General features: G+C 39.2%; 1 protein-coding gene across 3 annotated transcripts in view; it reads right to left on the bottom strand.

The window, feature by feature from the left end:
- CYP2U1 (cytochrome P450 family 2 subfamily U member 1) overlaps nt 1-24,815 on the bottom strand; it is a 58,038-nt gene extending 33,223 nt beyond the window's left edge. The window contains exon 1 of one of the 3 annotated variants that reach the window (XR_013484075.1): nt 24,280-24,811. Coding sequence is in view for 2 of the 3 variants with exons in the window: in XM_078148562.1 (XP_078004688.1) it covers nt 24,280-24,763 (484 nt within the window). In the remaining variant the exon portion in view is untranslated. Of the gene's footprint in view, nt 1-24,279 lie in introns of all 3 variants that reach the window. The other 2 variants (XM_078148562.1, XM_021001353.2) reach the window with 2 other exon arrangements.
- Nucleotides 24,816-25,945: the final 1,130 nt, after the last annotated feature.

Here is a 25,945-nt window from a genome sequence, read left to right as displayed (position 1 = left end):
TATACACGTAGGACTTAGCCCTCTTAGCTATGGTTTTATGGCTAATTGTACCTAGTTTAGAAATGTTTTGAGACTACACACACCCATTGGATGGCTTAACCCCTTATAGCTTGGAGTAATTAGAAAGAGAGCTGGACATGGGAATCGGGAGAGTTGGGTTTGAATCCCAGTTTTGTGATTAAGGACAAGTCATTGTAACTTTCTGAGCCTCAGATCTCTCATCTGTATAGTGCAGGTAGTATTTGCCTTACCTTCCTCACAGGACTGCTGTGAGAAAAAGGTTTTTATACAGAGCTGGATAAATGTGGTTTATCTTTCAGGGTCTTAGTGACATCTGGGACATAACTCCAATTTTTTTAGGTCAACATCAGATTGGGCTACCAAGCTTTCCCACCAAAAGCAGACTATTGGACTCATTAGTCAGCTGGTCTGACCTAGCATGGCAGCTCTTCTGTCCCCAGGTTGTAGTTGTTCAGCACCAAGCCTTTCAGTTATGTTTTCATCATCAGATCAGTTTTTGTACTAGGTCTGATGCTCAGGACACAATGCTGCTTCACTCCGTTTTTCCTCCTTCTGACACTTTCTTGCAATACCAAGGTTTGCATTTGGCTACTTGCCATGCCCTGGCTGTTCTGTTTAGCTCATAAACTCAATTCCTTCCCAGCTCTAAGTTCTTTGACTCAGTACACTTCTTTCCCACTGGATTCAAATCTTGGCTGTACTATTTCTGAACTCTGTGACCTTAGACAAGTCATTTAACATAAAAAATGATAAGGGTTAGAGCAGATGACCTCTTAGGTCCCTGCCAGCTCAAATCAAAGACCTCTTTTCATCTTGCACATCTTAAGACAGCTAAAGGGAGGGCCTTTATTCTTACTTATCTTGTCTCAATGTTTTTATTCTCAAGTCTACAAACTTATCATGTTGACCCTTTGATTACTGGTATTTCTGCTCCAATTTCTTTACCCATGGTTTTATTTTTTTTCCATCCTTGTTATTGACCTTTAAAACATGTCCCTTTACTTTCTGAACTCTTGAAAGGAGAAACAATGCTTCTCCCCCCCTTGACATTTGCAATTTTAATTTTATAGAAAACCAGAGTGTGGTTATACCTCCAAACAGGTCAGGGAAAAAGGGAGTTTAAATCCTGCAGCACACACCAGCTATGTATGACCCTACTCAGGTCACTGAACATCTAAACCTCAGTTTCCTCATCTATATAAGAAAGGGGCCTTTAAGGTCCCTTCCACTCTACGTCTTATGCTTAACAGAGGAGGGAACTGAAGCCCCAAGAAGTGATATTTTTCTCTTCTAAATTGAATTCATGAATCCTCCATCTTCCAGCTTTGAAAAATCAGTTTCAGCCATTCCCACTGCACAGTATATGTCATACCCTTTCTTCTTTCTTCCACAAAGATCCTGTCAGTTCTATTGGCTTATTTTGCCATTTGGAAAGTATATTTCAGAGTGCTATCTAAGGAAATAAACTTCAATCTTGTATTCTCATATCCTCACTGAAATCCTCTCCTAATACCATCTTTCTTACAAAAACAAAATGTTCTGTATGTCATTAAATAATGTTCTCCTTTTATACTAATTAATTATATACATATATATAAAATACAGATATATTATACCATATACATATATACACATATACATACATACATATATGTATAGTACTGTAAAAAGATCAGATTTGTGGATACACACACATATATACTATATTACACACATCTATATACACCTATAGCACGTGTGTATATATTCACAAATCTGATCCTCTAATAGCATATGTGTATATGTATGTATGTAGTAAACATGTGTATATATATACATATAGCATATATGTATATATACATATAGCATATATGTATATATACATATAGCATATATGTATATATTCCCAAATCCGATCATTTTATAGTACAATATATTTATATATTCACAAATAGGATCTTTTTACAGGATAGTTCCCAACCTAATCATATGCCTTTCAACCTAGATCTCATAGATAAGACATAATGTCATATATATGTAATGATAGCTATAATAGCCAATGAATATTCATAGGCAGCTTACACAAGCCCATCTTCAGATTGGACTTCATATTAGACCCTTACCCTCTTTATGTATATTTTAAGTCTCCATGTTAAGTGTTAAACCAGAGTCCTATGATAGATCCTCTTTTTCCTATTTGCCTGTGTGAAGAGCTCCATCCTCAGGCACTTGGCAAACCCATTTTCTTCACTATATTTGTTTTCTTTCTTGTCCTTAAAATCAGATTCAGCTTTTCTTCTTCAGAGCTCCATCAGCTGCAGTTCTAGTTTTTCTGCATTTTTTCTGCTGCTCATGGCCCAATTCCAATATTTATGTGATTACATCGAACATTTCAGGGTTTCTTTACAAAGCCTTTTTTTTTTTTACTGACTTCTCTGGTTTGATTACTTTCATAAGTTCAACATTCATGCTACCTAAGGAGTCCCAGCTAAGTGGCATAGTGAATAGAGTGCTGATCTGGGAGTCAAAAAGACCTCAAAGTGTCTGAGTGCAAATACTCCCTCAGATATTTAGCTGTGTGACCCTGAATAAGTCACTTAACCTCAGTTTCCCATTCAGTAAAATTTGGTTAAGAATAGCATCAACTTCACAGGGTTGCCAAGAGATAACCCATGTAAATAATCAAATCTAGATCAAATGAGATAATGCATGTCACGTACTTTGCAAACCTGAAAGTACTCTATAAATGTTAGCTATTATTCTTTAGGAATTTATCTTCCTTTGATATGAACTAGGTTTGTTATTCTCTTTTTTTTTTTTCTGCTCCTTCCCTCTCCTCAAATGAGTAAATGTCCTTCTGAGAGTTCCTCCACTCTGTCCCTTTCCTTTATGTGAACTTTAGATAAAACTCTTTCAAAATAATCTGTCTCCTTTCCTTGGCTTTCTTATCACAACATTTTTTTTTCTCCCTATCCTACTATCTAAATAAGAGACAACATGGTACAGCAGAGGGCAAAGATCAAAGGTCTGAGATTCGGGGAGGACTTGGATTAAATTATGTTATGATTACAGGTAGTCAAACCGTCTCAGGGTCCTTATCTATAAAATGAAGATTGTGTCTGTATCTTACAGGGTGTTTACAAGGACCAAATGAGCTAATACTCCTTAGAGTATTATATAAACACCAATTATCTGTGTTTCTACCATTTCCCTCCCACTACTCACCCCACTTCTCCTCCCATTTTCTTCCTTCTCCCATACCTCTTCCTACTGTCTTCTCTTAAGACAGGGCTCTGCCTTCACTTGGGTAGATGTTGCTTTTTCCTCTCATTCTGGAGTCTAACAGCTACCTCAACTCTGAGTGGGCGCTCAGCTTGCCCATGTAGTCAACTTTTCATTACACAAGTCCCATATTATTCCTGGTCTACAGGAAGCATTCCTATGTCCTTGTCTTCCACAATTAAATCTGTCTTCTAACCGTGCACGTAACAAATAATTTCATGAGCTATATGCTGATAGCCTAAGTCTGGCCTTTTCCATATTTCTGCATCTAAATGGAAATGACCATTTGACATTTACTGAACGCATTTCTGCAAGGCCTAGTGTTCGGTCACATGGAATGAAAAGATAAATTCTCAGTCAAGGAGTTTACAAGCTGGTACAAGGAATGCCAAGTAAATAAGTAACTATAATACAAAGCAGGATATATTGTATCAAAAGATCCCAGAGCCCAGGAGCCCCATATTCCTGTTTCTATTGGAGGAATTTTGACAACGTTCTGGGTACTTCTTGCTTCTCAGAACTGATGAGTCAATTCAAGTGGATATTAAAAAGAGGTGGTTATTTTCTTGTTTTCTATCCCTTAGTGACTCAAGTTTAAATGTGAGGCTGAAGATGCTGACATATGGAGCGTGATGCTGGATACTGCTCTCTCTCTCTCTCTCTCTCTCTCTCTCGGGGACTGTTAGGGAAGGGTCCTGATTCTATCCTCTTCCCACTCTTGAGAGAAAAGGTCAAAATCTGACTATAGTATAAAATTTCATTAGACCAGGAGTCACCTGCCTGCAAAACTCCCAAATGGGTCCAAACTGGATGAAAGCGCAATTGGGAAATGTTTAACAAAATAAATAAAAATACACCATAGATAATATTAATCTGTGGTTTTCTGAGTCAATATGTTGCCTTGGACTCATGATGGAAAATGCTATCCACATCCAGAAAAAGAACTATGGAGTCTGAATGCAGATAGAAACATACTATTTGCTCTCTCTTTTTTTGTTTGTTTGTTTCTTCTTTCTTGTGGTTCCTCCCATTGGTTCTAATTCTTTACAACATGACTAATGTGAAGCTATGTTTAATATGAATGTGTATGCAGAGCCCATATCAGATTGATTGTACGCTGTCTTGGGGAGGGGAGAAAATTTAGAACTAAAAATCTTATAGAAGTGAATGTTGAAAAGTAAAAATCAATTAATTAGTTAATTAAAATAAATATATCAAGTAAAAAACTCTGTTGCTTTGGGCGTAGGAAAAGAGCACTGGGCTTGCAGTTAGACAACTTGATTTTGATTCCCTTGCTATTGACTACAGCACGTCACAGTCTCTCAGACCTCGTGTGTTCTGATCTATGACCCTATGGCTGTGGCAACTGGTGAACCTCAATTTACTTTTAGGCAAGAAGCTTTGTTTAGAACAAGGTTCCTTAATCTGGGATCCACAGATAGATTTCCAGAGGTCCATGGATTTGCATGGAAAAAAAGTTTACATGTGATTTTAATTAACTATTGTATTTAAAGGAATCCATAGGCTTAATTAAATTGCTAAAGGAGTCCATGAAAGAACTTTTAGGAAGAAATATGACAAATACGACTTCTTTTAGGAAGAAATTGGAGGCTGCTCAATAAGCCATACCAGCCAAGCCCACCCAGCCCAGCCAGCAACCCTGGCTAGATGTTAAATTTAGGAACATAAATTTTTATTCTGTACACTCATTTTTCAGGCTTTTAGGAAGCAATTTTTCTTCCTTTTCTCCTTAATTTTTAATAAAAGTTGCTCTGGAAAAATTCAACATTGTATCAGTTGAACAAAAAAGAGAAAAAAAGAATCTCCCTGCTTCACCCAAGTCAAGGATAACTAGGAGAATCTCTGTCCCCAGGGGCTAGATATGAAGCTGGCAGTGAGATCTGCAAAGCTCAAGAGGTTAGGGAGAGTCAATAGGTTGGGTAGATGGGATGATTCCATTGTGTCCGTCAGACTTAAATCTCTTACAAAGTTTCAAATTGTTTTCAACAAGAATTGGCCCAATTTCCAGCTCCACCAACAGTATAAATATGCCTGTGTTCCCACAGTACCTCCAAGGTTGGCTATCTCCATTTGTTTTTTTTAAATCATCTTTTCCCTTATAACGGGTATGAGGTTGAAGCCTCCTTGTTTTCATTTATATTTCTTTAATTTAGGGGCGTGGGGTATCGAGGAAGGACTAGCACCTCTGGTGTGAGGGTTTGCAGCCTTTTCAGGGCTGGTTGTCCACCTCTGGTGAATCCACCTTCACCCAACTCTAACCTGTGGCCCTACAAAGCTGTAGCCTAAGCAATGGCCACACCGGGGCATTTTGGCAGGCCAGCCAAACGGTTTGAGGGTAACTGACAGGCCTCAAACCCATCAGTGAGCTAGGGGGATGTCTGCTCCAAGCATATGAAGACTTCTCCCAGCATAATAGGCAGATGAGAACAATTTGTTCCAAAGGCCATGAAGGTGACTGGAACAGGTGCTTTGGAGTGCTTACAGACTGTTCAGGCATCAAAGATGCCAAGGTCATCCACTGCATCCTAGGCCCTCACCAGTTGTCCTGACAGCCTTGTTACTGGACTTTGATGACTCTGGAAGACAGAGTGAAGCCACTGGCTTTTTGCAGCTCTGCCTCACTTAAATCCAATTAATGCACAAGTCAAGACATCACCCCACGATGTCATTGGTCCTCTTTGAAAATGAAACATGAGCAACAACAGCAACATTTCTTTAATTTGTAGTTAACTATCAAATTATATAATATTTGTAATAAGTTAATATTTTTAAATAATTTTTGTAAACAAAACAAAATGCCTTAGCACACTGCCTGGACTACAGTAGGCAACATATAAATGTTCATTCCCTTCCTTTTCCCAATCAATCATTTGGAGTATTTTTTCCTATGGCTTTTGGCAGTATGCAATTCTTTTCAAAACAGTGGGTTCATACCTTTGGATCACGCATCTACTCAAAAATGGCAGTTTTATCAGATATATCTGGTACAAATATTTCCCTCCCACAATCTCCACCCCCTTTTTAAATGCACTGATTTTATGTAAGCAAACCTCTCTGCCTTGTCTTTGGGGATTCACTCTATCTTTTGTTTTCTTATGATATTTCTCCCTAGTCAAATGGGACAATGACTTCTTTCTAGTCTCTAATAAAATTTTTCATGATGTGATCTTTTATATTTAGGCCACATATGGATTTAGAAATTATACTGAAATATGGTATCAGATATTAGTCTAAATCTAATTTCTGCCAAACTACTTTCTAGATTTCCCAGGAAATCTTAATTAACTCAGGAATCCTTCCCTCAGTAACTTTTGTTCTGGGATTTCTCAAACACTGGGCAATTGTACGAGACTACTTCTGTGGCTTATTTATTCAATCTGTTTCACTAATTTAACTAGTGGAGTGAGTTAATGTAAAATTAATTGATTTATATTTTTAACAGTACCACATAATTTTGACAATTATTGCTTTATATAGGTTGAAGTTTAGTAATACTATGTTCCCTTTGCTCCTTTTTTCATTATGGAGATTCTAGACCTTTTTTTCTCCTCCACATGAATGTAGTTATTGTTTTTCTTCTAGTTCTACAAATTATACCCTTGGTAGTTTGGTATAGCACCAAATCTGCATACAAATTTAGGTAATAGCATCATTTTTATTATACTGGCAATATTATACCTAAGCAATGAATGAATCCCCCTCCAAATATTTATCTTTCTTAATTCTATGATGAGAGAAAGAATGTTGTAGCTCCTAAGGTGCCAATGTGACACACAACTCTCCCACAGTTGAACTAGACTAAAATGTTATTGGGAAATGTTTTATAAAATAAATAAAAATATAATACAACCCAAATAATATTAATGTGTGGTTTTCTAAGTCAAAATATGACCCAAAGAGATCTTTATGCATGGTTTAATGATTCCACTTCTATTTGTGTTCAATACACAAATAGATCTGGGTTCAAGTCCTGCCTCAGACATATTGGCTTTGTGACTCTGATTGAATCACTTATGCTCTCAGTGTTCTACACAACTTTTTAAGCCCAAAAGATGCAGCGAAAGTGGTGGACTGCATTGATAAAGCGACTGTCCTCATCTGAAAGTTCCCTGTCCAACTAAATCATAGCTCCGGCCTCTATCCCTTTTTTATAGAGTATTCTATAAGTATATCTATATTGGTTTGAATGTCTCATAAGTTAATTCCCAGATACTTAATGCATTTTATAGTTGTTTTGAAAGGAATTTCTCTTATGATAGTCACTTCCTGTTTTTTGTTAGTACTGAATGGATATGTTGATTATTTTTGTATCATGATTTTCCTAACATCCTGTGGGGAAGGCAGAATTGTATCATCCCCAGCTTACAGATGAGGGAACAGAGGATGAGAGAAATTAAATGCCAAGTAGCTCAAGGCTGTCAGACTTTTTCAGTGGTAGAATCATAACCCAAACCCAAGTTTTCTGATTCCTAATCCCATGTTATTGTTACTGTATCACTCTGCCTAATGAACTAGGGGGAGAAAAGAGGAAGAAGAAGAGGAAGAGAAAACAAATGTGAAATATTCTAAGTTACCATGGATAGTCTCTTTCTAAGAACAGAGGCTGCTAATGAAATGCTTTCAGCATGATTCTTGCAAGATGAGACAGGAAGAAATAGAGAAGTTCCCAAGAGGGAAATGAAACACAGAAGTTTTCAGAAAAAAAAGATTAGACATACAAGATTGAAATTGCACATTTTGTTACAGATCTTGGGCAAATACCAGGTGACTTATAATAGGGAAGTGTGTGTTAAGCAAAGAATCCTGGATGAAATCTCAGTGTTTCAGTTCATCTGCTTAGTACTCTGAAGATGGTCTGCATTTTAAAATATTTGGTTAGAAGGTATGTTTTGTTAATTTAACTGGTTTTTAGAATCAAACAACCATTTATTAAGCAACTCCTGTTGCTTAATGCAGACAGTGTGGGATACTGGCAGCTATAAGGACAGAAAGTTTTCCCTTAATAACAGATCCAAAGGGACTTCACAAGATACAAAGAGTACCTAGCAAAGTGCAGAATAAGGGCCAAAGAAGATAAACATGATTGAATTTAGTGAAAAAAAAAAAGAGTAGCTGTCTCTCTCAGTAGCCAATCTGGATAAGAACTATGTTATTCTATTAGTAAATAATAATGTCTAATAGTGAAGATTTAAGATTCTAAGGCAGAACAGGCTAAGTAAGGACTTAGGGGGCATGTATGAATAACATGGACAGCTAGGTGGCACATAGAGCATTGGGCTTGGAATCCGGAAGATTCATGTCATGAGTTCAAATCTGGCTTCAGACACTTACTAGCTGTATGATCCTTGGAAAGTCACTTCACCCTGTTTGCCTCAGTTTCCTCATCTGCAAAATGAGCTGGAGAAGGAAATGGCAAACTGCTCCTGTATCTTTGTTCAGAAAACCCCAAATGGGGTCACAAAGAATTAGATGTGACTGAAATGATTTAACAACAACAAATGGATAGCATATGACAAGTTCCAGCAAACCATGAATAGGAACTTAAAATATTAGTCCAAATGTGTAAAGAGATATCATCTAGGTGCCAGTGAGCAGGTTTTCTCTTGAGATTTTCTTTTCCATTTTTCCTTTCTCTTAGGTTTAAATTGTAGCAAAAAGTGTTTAGGTTAGGGAAATGGAAAGAAATTCCTGACTACAGTAGTCTTTTTCATTCATTTAAAACAGATAATGCTATTTACTCACCCCTAGGAAAGGATGGCTACATGTTACTTCCATCAATAGTGATGGTTTTCAGTTATCCATCTACATCTTTTTGCTCTAATTAAGCCAACAAACATTTATTAAACATCTACAATGTGCCAGGCACTCTACTAAGCATTGGAGAAACAAAGAAAGGTCCAAAACATACTCTGCTCTCAAGGAAATCACAACCTCATGAAATAACATGCAAACAACTAAGTAAAAAAAAATTATATAGGATAAATATATCATCAACCGAAGAGAGCCACTAGCGTCAAGAAAGGGCCAGAAAAGGCTTCTTGAAGAGGATGCAACTTTAGTTGAGATGTCAAGGAAGCCAAGGAAGCCAGGAGGTCAAGATGAGTTTCAGGCATGAAGTTTACTCAGTGAAAATGCATGGAATCAAGATATGAATGAAGTGTCTTGTGTGTGAAAAATAGCAAGGAGGTCAGTGTCACTAGATCACTGAGCATTTGGAAGGGAGGAAGGTATAAGAAGACTAGAAAAGTCAGAAGCAGCCAGGTTTTGAAGGGCTTTGAATGCTAAAACAGAATGATTTATATTGGCTCCTGAAAGTAATTGGCAGCAACTGGAGTTATTGAATTGAAGGATGATCAGATAGTCAGACTTGTGCTTTAGAAAGACCCTTCTCGACCTAATGGAGTAGAATAGGGAGAGACTTGAGGCAGGAAAGGTTATACAGTAGTCCAAGCATGAAGTGATGAGGGCCTACACCAGGGTAGTCATAGTGTCAGAAAAGAAAAGGGAATGTATATGTTGCAAAGGTTCTGTATGAGAGGCTAGAGACAATGTCAACTATGACACCTAGGTTGGGAACCTGGGTGTATAGGAAGATGGTGGAATCTTTGGCAGTAATGGGAGGGTCTGAGGAGAAAGATTGTAAGTTCAGTTTTGAATATTTGAGTTAAATATTCCAAAAGGACATCCAGTTTGAGATATTCAGTAGGCAGTTGGAGATTCAAGACTGGGAGTCAGAAGAGAAGTGAGGACTAGACAAATAGATCTAGGAGTCACTTGCACAGATACTGAATCCATGAGAGATGATGAGATTGCCAAATGAAATGGTATAGAAGAGGACAGAGCCTTGGGAGATACTCGTTGTTAGTGGACATTACCTGGAAGAAGATACAGCAAAGGTGACTGAGAAGGATTGATCAGACATGTACAAGTAGAACCAGGAGAGAGGAGTGTCACCAAAACATAGAGAGAAGAAAGTATTCAAGGAAAAGATGGTGATCAAGAGCATCCGAAGCTTCAGAGAGGTCAAGAAGGATGAAGATTTGGAAAAAGGTTAGATTTGGTGATTTAGAGATCACTGTAACTTTGGAGAGTGCAGATTCAATTACATATGAGGTTGGAAGCCAGACTTCACAGAGTTAGGAAGAGTGGGACTGGGGATGAGAGAGGAAATAGTGAGGGAAGGCATCTGAGTGATATAAAATGAGAAATATGGGTTAGGGAGAAGTTCTCAGCAAATGGCGTTAATTTTTTTAAAGTGAAATGTGAGGTGAGATTTTCAGCTGACAGGATGGAGGAAGGGGGAGCCATTAGAGGTTTGAGGAGAGATGAAAATATTTGGAAAAGCATCTGTGGTGAGCAGGGTAGTGAATCAATCAGGGAGGTATAAAAGGATTGCCTTGCTGCAGTGAGGACCCAGTTGAGACTATGTAACATAAATATGAGCAGTTCTTTGTGACCAAGGACAGTAAACGGCCAGTGAAGAGGAGTGGGGGAGAGCTACATTGTGTAACTAAGAGAAAGAGTGAAGTTAGCTAGCTGTTTTAAAGATGGGTTCTATCTAAGCGCTAAGTAAATGAGTTAACTAGCCTCAGACTACAGTAATACCTCTAATAAAGGGATACAAGACAATAACACTTATTATTATCAGAAGTATTCTTACCAGATGGAGAAACTATATGGAGATGTGGTCCATGAAATCAGAAAAGAGGGCTGGATTTAACTATAGATATATTTTATGAATGCTATTGTTATATACTAAATATTTTTTTAAAAGCAAATACCACCTGAGCTAATGTTGCATGTGCAACTGAATTGGAACTTCAATGCTCAACTTTCTGAATGCCTGCTTTTATTTCCTTGCTTTCACTTATGTGAGTATCTGCCTAATTCTTTGGCAGTCCCAAGCCTATGATGCCTTGTCTGTACAATTCTTCACTGGTAGGAGGTTGCAGTCTGACCATGCCCACCATATGCTTCTCCCCAACTCTTTGGGTGACTCACAATTTTAATTCTTCAGAGACTATGGTGTTTCCATGGCTCACGATCTTGCAGTATCAACCAGAAAAAAATACGGATATTAAAAAGATCAACCCTTTGTTTCTAGAAGAAATTAGGGGTCGTGAAAAGCAGTGCTCAATTTGCCAAAGACAGTCTCCTCATCCTACTCAATTCTGGACCAGCTCATTTCTTTTGAAAACCATTTTTCCACTGAATAAGACAAAATAATACAAAGTGTAGATCTGCTCATCCACCTATCAGCAGCTAGATGGTTTAGTGAAGAAAGCACTGGTCTTGGAGTCAGGAAGAGGCCTGAATTCAAATCACCCTCAGACACTTAATAGTTTTATGATTCCACATTTGTAAAATGGGGATCATAACAATACCTACCTCACAGGGTTGTTTTGGGGATAAAATGAAATGTTGCAAAGTGTTTTGCAAACCTTAAAAATATTACAGAAATGCTGCTTTTTATTTTGGCAGGGATCATAAGATCACAGATTTAGACCTAAAAGGGAGCTTAGAAATCATCTAGTCAAAGGATGATAGAGCTGAAGGTGGAAGGGACCTCAGAGGTCTCATTCAACCCCCTTGTTTTACAGATGAAGAAACTGAGGCCAAGGAAAATTAAGTGACCTGAGGTCCCACAGGTAGTCAGCATCAGAGGCAGAACTTACAGTCCTCTGACTCTAGAATTTGTTCTCTTTCTGTATGGCTCCTCTTTTGTCTCGATGCTTCCTTATCTGAATTTCCTTCCTAGGGGGTCCTCTTCTCCTCTCTCTCTGTCTCTCCTCTTCTCCCCTCTCCTCTTCTCTCTTCTTCTTCTTCATCATCATCTCCTTCTCCTCCTCCTCCTCCTCCTCCTCCTCCTTCTTCTTCTTCTTCTCTCTCCCTTTCTCTCCCTCCCTCCCTCCCCTCCTCCTCTCCTTCCATAGCAAACATTTTAAAACTTTTTTACCTGATTCCACAACTCTCAGGCCTTGAAATTTCAAAGTAATATTTTAAAATTACTTTGTACCAAAATAAGATTATCTACAGAAAGGTGGTGTGGTACAGTGGATAGACAGCAGGCCATAGAGCCAGGGACCCGGGTTCCAGTTCCACCATTGATACATGCTGCCTGGGCAACTCTGGGCAACTCTGTAAGACTTGCAGAGAAAGCCCTGACTTGCACTGGTATTTTCCTCACCTCAGAATTCCCTGTACCAATGAAATAACAGGACCAGACTCTATACTATTTGCAAATGATTCTGGCACGCTTAATTTAAGCCTTTTTCTTTAGGGGAAAAAAGGCAAATAAATCGACTGAGCTTATGAACCAACCTATACTTATTTGTCGTGATTTTTAAAAATTGTTCAGTTTCTTTTTTTTTTATACTGAGTAATGGGGATCATTGTATAAAAGATTGAGAGGAAATAATAAGTGTTTGCAAGGTAGGTACCTTGTTTAGAAGGATTGGAACAGCTTTATTCCTAGGACAGGCCATAGAGTAAGAACCAGTAATCTACCCAGATCTTTTCTAGCTGTAAATTTCTTCAGCTATCTCCCATCTAATGGAACAACAACATAAATTATTAAGCAATGCTTTCTGGTGAAGTAAAAAGAAAGATTTATCCTCTGAGGAACCCCAATGGGTCCCTGATTATTGACATTTTAAAAATCAATGACTTCTGCAATTTTTTTTCTACAAGTACTTAAAAATTATTTAAATAACCAGATGCCAACACCAAAATGAAACTGCTAAATAAGGAGATAGTATAGTCAGCATTCTGGTATTCAGGACCTCCCGACATTCTCTTTGGTTTTGGTCAGGGCCTGAGATTTCATCAGATCAAGGGATTCCCAGTGTGGAAATCCCTTTTACCGAGGCAGATCAGCCACTGTTTATACATAGTATGAGAGAGCTCTGCCTAGGACACCTAGAGGTCAGATGGCTTGGGCCCATGCTTACATGCCAATATGGGTCTAATACAAGGCTCAGACCAAGGCTCAGCTCTGCTGCCTACCCTGACATTTCTGACAAATTAAAATTTTTTAAATCTCTACTACCCTCTGCACTCCCTACTCCCCCTCCCCCTCGGAAGTTCTCTTCCTGACAGAAGACTAATGTCATAGATGAGAGAGAGGGCAAGGAACTCTAGCTCTACATGATAACAGTTTGTGGAAGTCCAATCCATTTCAACAAATATGTACTATCTACTAAGGCAATGCACAGGTTCCAAGGGTCACAAAAAGAATGAAATGACGGTTTCTGACCTCCAAAGCCTTACAACTTAGTAGGAGATGAGGCATATAAAATAATAATAATAGCATTCACATAGCACTTTAAGGTTTGCAAAGTGCTTTATAAAATTTTTTCTCATTTTTTCCTCATATCATCTCTGAGAGGTAGGTGTTATCCCCATTTTACACACGAGTAAACCAATACTTGTCTTCAAAAAAGCTGATGTTGTTGTCTCCTGTCAGCTATTTCTTCAAATGTGTTCTACATTTGAGCCATGGGTAGAAGTTGGAGAGCCCAGGTTCAAATCCCACTCTCCTACTTACCTCCTGCGTGGGACACTTGGGGGAAAAGTTACCCAACCTTTCTTGGCCACTGCTTCTTCTGTATGTGGAGGGGACTAGACCTCAATGCTTCCTTTCCCTCCCCTCCCCTCCCCCCTCCCCCCCTCCCCTCCCTCCCTTCCCTCCCTTCCCCTCCCTTCCCCTCCTTCCCTTCCCTTCCCTTCCCTTCTCTTCCCTTCCCTTCCCTTTCCTTCCTTTCCTTTCCTTTCCTTTCCTTTCCTTTCCTTTCCTTTCCTTTCCTTTCCTTTCCTTTCCTTTCCTTTCCTTTCCTTTCCTTCCCTTCCCTTCCCTTCCCTTCCCTTCCCTTCCCTTCCCTCCCTTCATTTTCTTTCCCTTCCTAAATCTAAGATCCTATTTCTCCTTAGTATTTCAAAGTATTCAGACAAGAATTTGGTCAAACATTTCAGGAATAAAAGAAATGACCTCAGTTCCCTGGCTACATGAGCACTATTACTACAGGTGTTGGTGGTGGTGGTGGTGATGGTGGTCCTTTGTTTTCAGAGGACCAGTGACATTACAAAGGTGATGTCTTGACTTGCCCATGAATTGGATTTAAGTGAGGGGGAGTTGTGCAGAGTCCTCAGCCTCACTCTCTCTTCCTGAGTCATCAAAATCCAGTGGCAGGACAAAAGTCAAGATGACTGGCAGTGGTCCAGGATGCAGTGGACAACCTCGGCAGGCGCCACGGAACACTTAAGAGTTTGGTCAGGTGAATGTGTGTGTGTGTGTGTGTGTGTGTGTGTGTGTGTGTGTGTGTGGTGGGTGAGCAGTTAGAAAGGAGGGATTCAGTTCATTCTAATTCAATGTTTAAAACCTTTATGAAATACCTACTGTGTGCAAGATGACAAAGGGACTAACTGGAACCGCAGAGTTTTAGAGCAGGAAGGGACTCTGTAGATCTTCTTGTCTAACCTTTTCATTTTACAACTGAGGTGGGGGGGGGAAATTACTCAAGGCTGTACAGCTGATCTGTAGCAGAGAATAGACTGGAACATGTCACATCTGATTCTTAATCTAATGTTCATTCCCCTTACAAATAGCTATTGTTGTTGTTTGTCTTTATTCTTGAAGTGTCATCAGGCAGGTGATGCCATAATTTGTGAGTGAATTGGACTGAAGTAAGGGAAAGCTGTGCGAGTCACCAGCCTCATTTTCTTCCCTGGAGCCATCTGGGTGCAGTGGCCAGATATTGATCAGGATGACTGGAGATGGCCTCCAAATAGCTATCACTGTCCATAAAAAGATAGAAAAGTCAGTTGAAGGTCACTAGGTTTTAATATGGTTGAATGAAAATTAATAGGACTCTGAATGGCTGGATGGCCAGGGGAAATTGCTATGATGTTGTCATGTTCCAAAGTCCTAACTTCTCAAATAGGGAAGCTATCTGAGTGCTATATTGACTGCTGCACTTGGGGTCAGGAAGACCCCTCTTCCAGAGTTCAAATCCGGCTTCAGACACTGACTAGCTGTGTGACCCCAGGCAAATTACTTAACCCTGTTTGCCTCAGTTTGCTCATCTGTAAAATGAGCTGGAGAAGGGAATGACCAGGAAGACCCAGGTCCAAGTCTGACACGTTCTTGATGTGTGACCCTGGGCAAGTCAGTACTTTAGGCAATTCTCTAAGACTATAAATTGCCAGCTTTGTATTAATAGAGAGAGTTCCTCACCAGGAGCTCCTTATACCATGAAGTCACAAGTTCAGGCCCTATCCTTACTGTGTATTAATTACAGACAGGTAATAAGATCATTTTGTATGACATTTTTGTTAGCAGAGATCATTTCAAATGCAGAGTTCATCTTCCTTTTGGATTAACACAGTAGCTTCTGAGCTTTTGGAGGTCAGGGACCCTGTCTAACAGTGCTTTGAGTCTCCTGCAAACACGTCCAAGGCACTCAAATATTTGTTGGTTGATTCCAGGGATGAAATCTAACATTTTCCAGTAACTTGCTTCCAACTCTTGAAAGATTAATTACGTTAATCCACTTTATTCTTAAAGTCATAATTTGACTAGTGAAAATAATTTGGCATGTTTTACCATTTTTATTGTTTAAATGTATTTTTATTTATTTTGTTAAATATTTCCCAATTATATGTAAAAAAATTAACTATCTTTTTTTAAATTTTGTGTTCAAAATTCTCTCCCTCCCTTCCCCTTCCTAGAGAAGGCAAGCAATTTGATATCAATTAAACATATGAAGTCATGCAAAACACATTTCCATATTAAATGTGATGCAAAAGAAAACAAGACACAAATAAAACAAGAAAAATAAACTAAAAAACATATGCTTCGTCTGCATTCAGAGTTCATCAGTTCTCTCTCTGGAGATGGATACCATTTTTCATCATGAGTCCTTTGGAATTATCTTGGATCATTGTCTTGAAAAGAGTAACTAAGTCTTTCAAGTTGGTCATCCTTACAGTATTGGTGTTACTATGTACAATGTTCTCCTGGTTCTGCTCACTTTACTTTGCATCAGTTCATATGAATCTTCCCAGGTTTTTCTGAAACCATCCTGCTCATCATTTCTTACATTTTTAAAATTTTATTCTTATATTTATTTTTTATAGTATCAGTCACATACCACAACTTGTTCAGCCATTCCCCAATTGACATGCATCCCCTTAATTTCCAATTCTTTGCTACCACAAAAGAGCTACTCTATTTTGTACAAATAGGTCATTTTTCCTTCTCTGATCTCTTTGGGATACAGATCTAGTAGTGGTTTTGCTGGGTCAAACAAAGGGCATAGTTCCAAATTGTTTTTCAGAATGGTTGGACCAGTTCACAACTCCACCAACAATGCAATAGTGTCCCAATTTTTCCACATCCCCTCCAGAGTTTGTCATTTTTCTTTTCTATCATGTTAGCCAATGTGACAGGTGTGAGATAATATCTCAGAGTTGTTGGAATTTGTATTTCTCTAATCAGTAGTGATTTGCAGCACTTTTTCATTAATAGCTTTGGTTTCTTCTTCTGAAAACTGCATGTTCATATCCTTTGACTACTTATTAATTGGGGAATGGCTTTTATTTTTTTTAATAAATTTGAGATGTATTTGAGAGATGAGGCCTTTATCAGAGAAATTTATCATAAAATTTCCCCCAATTTCCTGTTTTCCTTCTAATTTTGGCTGCATTCATTTTATTTGTGAAAAAGCCTTATAATTTCATGCAATCAAAATTATCTATTTTACTTCCTGTGATCTCCTCTCTCTCTTGTTTGATCATAAACTCTTTTATCCATAATCTGACAAGTACATTTTTCCATGCTCGCTTAGTTTGCTTTATGATATCACCCTTTATGTCTAAATCGTTTATCCATTTTGACCTTATCTTGATAGTGTGAGATATTAGTTGATACCCAGTTTTTGCTAAACTGCTTTCCAGTTAACCCAGCAACTTTTGTCAAATGATAAGTTCTTACCCCCAAAAGTTGGATCTTTGGGTTTATCAAACCCTAGATTTTTATGGTCATTTTACCACTATGTACTGTGTACCTAATCTATTCCACTGATCCACCATTTCATTTCTTAAACAGTACCAGCTTGGTTTTGGTGATTACTGCTTTGAATATATTTTGAAATCTGGAATTGCTAGGCCATCTTCCTTCACATTTTTTTTTCATTGATATTTCCTTGATATTTTTGACCTTTTATTCTTCCAGATGAATTTTGTTGCTATTTTTTTCTAGCTCTATACAATTGTTCATTGGTCATTTGATTGGCTCCACCAACAGTGCGTTAATGTTTGTTCTCTTGAAGTCCCTCCAACATTTTGTCAACTTTGCTGATCTGAAGGGTGTGAGATGGAATCTCAGAGTTACTTTGATTTGGATTTTTCCAATTGCTGATGACTTGGAACATTTTTTCCTATGGCTATAGATGCTTTCGTCCCTTGAGAATGGCTTGTTCATGTCCTTTGACAATTTACAAATTATGAAATGGCTCTTATTCTTAGACATTTATTATAAATTTTATTCCTTATTTATCTTGGAAATGAGACCTTTATCAGAGAAACTTGCTGCAGAGACTTTTTCTTCTGTTAACTACTTCCCTTTTAATTTTTGCTGCATTGCCTTTGTTTATGTAAAACCTTTTTAAAATTGTGTGATAAAACTGTACATTTTATCATCTGTGATCATCAGTATTCCTTGTTTGGTCATAAAAATGAAAAGTAATTTCTCACTTGTTCCTCTAATTTGTTTATGAGATGATCTTTTATATCTAGGTCCATGTTTATCTTTTGAGGACCAACTGCCTACGTTCAGAGGGATTCATCACCAAAGGGTTGGCCATGAAATGTTCATATTTTTTTTTCTACTCTAGAAACTCAAATATCATGCTCTAAGGTTTGGAAGGAGTTGTAATCTGCCTTAATAAACAGAATATCTACAGTCCTAAACCAATGAAATCAGATCCCTTAAGTAACTGAAATGAAACAGTAATTTTAATCTATTTGGGTAGATAGGGGATTTTTTTCTTTAAAGATATACTACCTCAACCTTCCTCAGTTTAATGCTTTTATTCCTTTCTTTCAGAAAGAAAGAGTATGACATGGCGGACAGAAAGCTGGCCTTTAAGTCAAGAAGACCTAGGTTCAAATCCCACCTCCAACACATATTCGAAGTATAACCCTGGGGCAAATCACTCAAACTTTTAGTATCTAGGCAACTAGGACTGTAAGTTTCAGGAAAAGTGCCAAACTGCTTTGGTAGAAGGAGTTTCCTTATCTGGGAGTTCCCCATATCATTGAAATCATGGGTCCAGTCTCTTACCCTATTCCTTTCTTTCAATGGTTCTTCCCATGAGAATAAAAATAATAGCTGAAATAACAAAATAAAAATAATAACATTTATATGGTAATTTACCAATTGTTTTACATACATCTTATTTGAGACAGTAGAAATGAGAGAAGTCCAAGGCTTGTAGATTATCTAGAAGCCTCACACCCATAAATAATGAATAATTTCTTCAAGAAGAAAGTCTGGAGGCATTAGGTATGTTGAACATTATTATAAAAAGCTGAAATTGATTATGTTTTAATGGACAGGAAAATAACTGGTTAAAGGTATGGAAATCACCCTCAAATATTGCTGTTTGTGTATAACAACACTGCCAGCAAATATCAAAACCAGTATCAAACTACAAGAATAAAAATGAGACAGTCTTGAGAACTCCAGTTTGACTTATTTGAACAAGCTGTTGATGACTTATTTGAACAAGCAACTGATGACAAGGGAAATGGATACACTTAGATTATTATTCTCATTTCTGAAGGAAGTTTAACCAATGTAAATCAATCAACAAAACAATGAGACCTAAAGAGCCTGGAAATTACCTTAGCCAGCAAACATTTGGTTTCCTTGCCAAGAGGGGAGGTATGGCAGCTAAGGGCAAAATGGTTTAGAATATAAACTCATTTGTAAGATCTTACAGAGAAATTTGTGGAATATGATGAAAAAATACTGCTCCCCAAAATTGTGAGAAGCAGTAGAGAGCAAAATCAGTTTAAAGATAGGCTGTCAAGAGACCCACCTACCTAACAAAGCCATTCCAAAGCAGCTCGGTGGCACAGTGGATAGAACACTGGGACTGGAGTTAGGAAGACTTGAGTTCCTTTTTTTCCCCTATTTTTATTAAATTTTATTTATTTTATTATGAACTTAAGGAATAGGCATTTCCATAATATGGAATAGGAAAAAAAAGATGATTGCACATGAAACTGCAAATCTATTATGTACAACTTGCTATTCCTTTTAAATATATAATAAAGTTATCATGTAACTTTCATTTTTTCCCTTTTTTTCTCACCCCACCCTGGAAGTGGCTACCATTAGACTCAAATACACACACACACACACACACACACACACACGTGTGTGTGTGTGTGTGTGTGTGTGAAATCATTCTATACATACTTCTATTTATTGCTTCTTTCTCTGGATGCAGATAGCATCTTCCTTCATTGGTCCTTTGTAGTTAATTTGGATAGTTATTAGTTATTTATTGCTGTAAATTGTGGGGTGTAAAATGGATAATTCTGATTACATTAAATTAAAAAGGTTTTGTACAAATGAAACAAATATAGTCAGGATCAGAAGAAAAGCAGAAAATTGGGGGGGGTTATAGACAGTTTCTCAGATAAAGGTCTCGTATCTAAAATATACAAAGAACTTCATCAAATCTATAAGAATACAAGTCATTCTCTAATTGATAAATGGTCAAAGCATATGAACAGGCAGTTTTCCAATGAAGAAATCAAAATAATTTATCATCATGTGAAAAAATGCTCTAAATTATTATGATTAGAGAAATGAAAATTGAAATAAACTTGAGATATCATTTTACACCTGTCAGATTGGGTAAAATGATTGAAGGGGAAAGTTACAAATTTTGGAGGAAACCTTGAGTTCAAATCCAGCTTCAGACACTTACTAGTTGTGTGATCCTGGGCAAGTCACTTACTTCCTCCCTCAGTTTTCTCAGGTGTAAAATGAGGATGATAATAGTACCTCCCTCCCAGGGTTATTGTGAGGATCAAATGAGATAATTGTTAAGCACTCAGCACTGGACTTGGCACATAGGAAGCACTATGTAAATGTTAACTGTAAGGACATTTAAGGATAAAACTGGAACTATAATGAGAAACATTTTTTGTTCATCTTAAAAAGCACTTAACGCATGTTACATCTTGTAGCATATCATCTCTTGAGACTGAAGAGGAATCCTAATGTTTTCAGACTATAAAATCTTCTCTTCTCTGGATCATTTTGTAGCCCTGCTCTAGATAATCTCCATTTATGTTGTTTATAGTACCTGGCACATTTGTTCTTGTCCAGCCATTCAGTCATGACCCCATGGACCCTATTGTCCATGAGATTTTCTTGGCAAAGATACTGGAGTGGTTTGTCATTTCTTTCTCCAGTGGATTAGGCAAACAGAGGTTAATTGACTTGTCCAGTTCATAAATAAAAAAAAGCATCCAAGGCTGAATTTGAATTTCCTGACTCCAGGCTCACTACCCTTTCATCCACTGAGCCATCTAGCTGCCTTGATTGGCAGATAGTAGGGGCTTAATAAATGCTGGTTGACTGACTTCAAGAATGTGTATTATCATCAGCAAACAATCTGTAATGCTACCTAGATCTCTTTCTTGAGGCAAAATAGATCAGTTTTTATTTTCCCCTAAATATTTCACTTGCTTATGATGAAGTTCTTCCACTTTTGCCCCTTTCACACAGAGTAAGATTTTCCTCCAGCAATTAATTTCACTTTCCAGATCTTGGCATTGGCTGGATACCTGAAAATATCACTGTGCAATTCTTCTGATTTATAGAAATGTCAAATGAGACCAGTTCCCATCACAAATATCTGGAAGAAAATGTACCCCACATTCCAAAACAAGTGCCTGTTTGTTCCTTCCCTTTGTCTCTTATTTCTGAGCAACTCCTTTAGTTGTAAAACAAAACAAAACGGAACAAAAACATGACCCCCAACCTAATGTTCCAGTTTTTAATAGTCTTTGCTTTCATCATCCTCAACTTAAATTTGTATTCCCGGATTTTATAGATCTTTTAAATGCATCTCTTGTTTCTTCACTGTCAGATCAAATGCAAATATTTAATTATTTAGAACTCATTATTTTCCCATTATCAGTCAGATTTGGATCTCCTCCTTTGCTTTCAAGAGCTAAGCAGCAGCATTTTCAAATGCCCAATTTGGCTTAACTGAGTGTGTATTTTCCCATTTTTTCTTATGTATTGAAATAGTCTCAAATTTTAATTGACTTTTATTTTCTTCAATTCACAAAAATCCATTTTCTGAATGGACATCCTTACCTTATTTATTTCCTTACCAATCCTCTTGTTAATAATAATAATAACAATAGCTAGAGTTTATATAGCATCCCTTATGTGTCAGGCACTGTGCCTGGCACAGTGCTTAACAGATATTATTTCATTTATTCTCACAATAACCCTGGGAGATAGGTGCTATTATCCCCATTTTATAGTTGAGACAATTGGGGAAAACAGAGATTAAATGATAGTCAATGGAGAACCTGTAACCCTGGAATCTTGCATCTTTGTATTTCTAGTAAATCAATCAATAAACATTTATTAAGCACTTACTATGTGCCAGGCACTGTGCTAAGTGATGATGTTAAAAGGGACGTTATACAGAAAAGATTTAAAAATAAATGCTTAGTGCTGCTGGCCTTTCTTTTCTTTCCCAAATTCATAAGATTCTGAGCTAGAGCTAGAAAGTTATCTTAGGGATTATCTAGTCCAGGCCCCTCATTTTATAAATTAGGAAACTAACACCCAGAGAAGTGAAGCTATTTGCCTAAGATCATACAATGTAAATAAATTGCACATCTAGGATCCTAACCTAGGTCCTTTGACTACAAATCTAGGGATATTTCCACTTTACCACACCAATGGTCTGCTTAAGATGAAGTTCATGATTTGGGAAGTAACTCCTTCATCCAGCCCTCAAGCTTTTCCTTCTCCTCCCCCTCCCCCTCCATTCTTTCCCTCACCACCCTCCAAGCTGCTACTTTTGATTTCCCCAAAGACTTTCAGATCGCCTCTGATTGGGTTGTTTTAGCTGAGGATGAAACAGATTTCAAAGCTCACAGGACATGATTACTAACCCAAGAGGGTTACAGCCAAATGGAGATCAACAGGAAAAGGTTTTTGGGATGCCACTGGTGCCACAAAATGTGGCCCTGATTCAATAGTTTTCAGATTTAAAAGCTGAGCTGGACTGAAAATCCAAGGTCAAGAAATTTGCTTTGTATGGGACAAGTAGAAGTCAAGGTCCAAGCTAGGGATAAGAAGACTCTTAAGGGCAGTGCCTGGCACAGAATAGGTGCTTAATGTTTACTAACTGGAAGGAAAAAAAATGAAAGCCAGAAAGGAGTTTGTGATTAGGAATAAAAGTTATCTCCTGTAGCAGTCTGTAAGCCATTTTCCAGTGAGTCTTGAGGCTGCTTCAAGTCAGCTTTATATTTTCTACTCCTCGATGCTTCTGTTACCATTGTTACTTATACCCATAAGTATGTATGCAAACTTAACTGGTTATACTTTAACAAACAGGGCCAGAACAGAAAAGCTTTTTAAGTTTGCCACCTGTTTTTACAATTTCTTACCCAGAAGCAGAAGGAAAATAAAATATGTTCTTTAACCATCTATGGACACCTGTACTAAGTGAACATGGTGCATTTGCACTCAAGAATATTTCACATGATCACTTCTTCCTGTGGTTTTATTGGTATTTCTATGCAGATCATCACCTGCTCGACCTCCTACCAATTCGTAGAGGGCCACCTGGCACACATACCCAGTGACTTCTCCAAAGTCACACAGACTTTATGTGCCGGAAGTGAAACCTGAACCTAGGTCTTCCTGGCTTTAAGGCCAGCTCCTTATATCCACTTTACCAGACTGGCATTCCAGATAAATTTATAAAAATGACTTAACATGGAGGGGTTTTTTTGGGGGGGAGGGGTTGAAGAATTTCAGAAAGTTCCAGTTCTGCTGAAAATGGATAAGAGTAATGTTTACTATGGGCATCACTGTTGGTGCAGGGATTGAGTGAGTTTCCTTTACTACTTTCACCATCCCTACAACTTTCCAACCAGTTTCATCTTACAAGCTTTTTTAAAGCAGAGGTTTCAACCTGGGTAACTAACTTAAGCTTGTTTTCTTAAAAATGTATATATTTTGATAACTATATTTTGCTATTATTGGTTTCCTTTGGATTCCCTATATTTTATTTTATACATGTAAAAACATTATCTTGAGGAGTCCAAAAGCTTCACCAGACTGCCAAAAGAAGTGTATTACTAGACCTAAAAGGCTCTAGTCTAAAGCGTCCCCTCAGTTGCACTGAAAATCCCGGCAGAGGTACCACACCATCTGGAGCAGATTAGTCAAAGAGACAGTAGGGAAGAGAAGGAGTGTGACCTCTAGTCATTCCTTCTCCCCACCCCTATGGGGCTAGGATATGGGTGTGGAAAGAGAAGGAAGATTTTTTTTTTCTTTTTGCAAGCTCCCTTCACTGAAGACTCCGGGGACTGCCTATCAGCTTCTCCAGCCTAGGTGTCACAATGGTACTTCTGGGAGTTTAAGAGGCACAGGCTCATAGGATCCTGGAAGGGACCTCTGAGATCATCTGTAGTCCAACCTCTTCGTTTTCCATATGGAGAGACTGAGGCCCAGAAAGCCCTGCTTAAGGCCATAAGGATAGGACTTTAGCTAGGGTCCTCCGGCTCCCAAACCACTGCAGGTGTCACCGGACCCCTCAGTGCCTCTCCATCCCCATCGCCGCTCCTGGCAGTGCCAGGGCTCCTTCCTTCCTTCCACGTCCTGCGCCTGTGGCGCGGTCCCTGAGTGCCCCGAGCTCTTACCCTTCTCCTTCGTGAAGATGGAGATGAGTGGCACCCGTGGCCGGTCGCTGAAGACCTCGGCTTGCTGCACCAGTGCCTCGCGCACGCTGTGGAAGTCACAGAGGACCACCACCAGGTACGGCCCCAGGTAGAAGCTGAAGATGGGGCCGTAGAGTCGGGCCATGTGAGCCAGGATCACCTGGGGGCTGGACAGACGGGGCTCCCGGGGCCTGGGGACGCAGCGCAGAGGCGATGGCAGCGACGAGCTCCACCTCTTGAGCGCCGCGGGCAGCAGCACGAAGCCCAGATTTCCCACCAGCGGCCAGGGCCGGGGACCTGGGGGCACCCCGCGCTGGCGGCCCAGTAGAAGCCCCCAGGCCAGCAGGAGCAGCGGCAGCAGCAGCAACGGCAGCAGCAGGGCGCAGCTGAGCCGGTCCTGGAAGAGCCGCTGAGAGCCCGGGGAGCACCCCGGGCCTGGGGCCTGCGCCCCCTCCGTGGAGGACATGCCTGCGGGCTCCTCTTCAGGGTATTTATAACCTCGGCCACCCACTCCCGCCCTGCCCCTCCTCCTCCTCCTCCAGTTTCTCTTCCTCCTCTGCTGGTCATCACTGAGAGCAGAGAAAAGAAAAAGGAGGGAGGAGGGGAGGAGAGCCAGCCTGCGGCCGAGCACTCTGATTGGCTGCAGCGGCTCTTCTTCCCCAGTCCATTGTGACGCTACAGTCGAACGTTGTGACGCCACCAGAATGGGGTGAGGGGAGAGCCACCCGCTGCATCCGCAGCCTGTGCTCTTTGGATCGCGGTTGCAACCTTGTGCCGGTCTGCTCTCAATGTCCTGATCTCAACTCTAGCTCACACGAACACCACCCCTCTGCTGCTCTCCCGGGTCCCCGCTGCCCTTGCTGGTCCTGGGCTGTAGGTCTGCAGGCTGACGCAGAGGCCTCGCTCCGAGGTTCAGTTACGTGGGAAGAAGGAGGCAGCTAATTCCTACCTAAGACACCGACAAAGGTACCCAAGAAGCTGGCCAAATGCCCCGTGTCCTCTCTGAGTTCTCTCTTCTCTAGGCTAAATATGTCAAGTCCCTTCAATTGATGCTTATATACATGGACAGAGGCATTTGACCAACCTGGTTGCTTTCCTTCAAATACTCTCAAGCTTATCAATGTTCTTTTTAAACGGTGATGCCCAGAACAAATTATGATATCCTATATCGGGTCTGACCAGGTCATCAGCATCTCTTTTTTCTTAGAAGCTGTGTCACCTCTCTTAATGAATTCTAAGATTGAATTAATGTTTTGAATTAGTGTGCCACATCAGACTGCTAATTCGTATTGAGCTTTCAGCTCACTAAAATCCCCTTTCTTCCTCAGAATCTTCCTACTGGTGTAGATCATTCATTTTATCCTTTCTTTCCCCTTTACTGGTAGCTAAGCAGCTAAAACCTTTCCTGTATCCACATTAAATGCCCCCACTTGTAACCCCAATTCCTCTTACACTTCTGCTCAAACCCATCTTTCCTTGAAGAGAGACATTCACCACCCTATCTAATATTGGTTTGCCTCGGCCTTCTCTTATCCAAATTTAATTTCTTCCCATAGCTCCTCTTTGCCTATCTTCTGAATGGCCTGTATGTTGATCCCCAAATCAATTAGACATTCTCAACTTTTCTGAGAGCTTTTGCATCTCCAAA

Source organism: Phascolarctos cinereus, unplaced genomic scaffold (assembly GCF_003287225.1).
Source record: "Phascolarctos cinereus isolate Bilbo 61053 unplaced genomic scaffold, phaCin_HiC Scaffold_9;HRSCAF=440, whole genome shotgun sequence".
Lineage (NCBI taxonomy): Eukaryota > Metazoa > Chordata > Mammalia > Diprotodontia > Phascolarctidae > Phascolarctos > Phascolarctos cinereus.
This window is presented reverse-complemented; position numbering and strand designations above follow the sequence as displayed.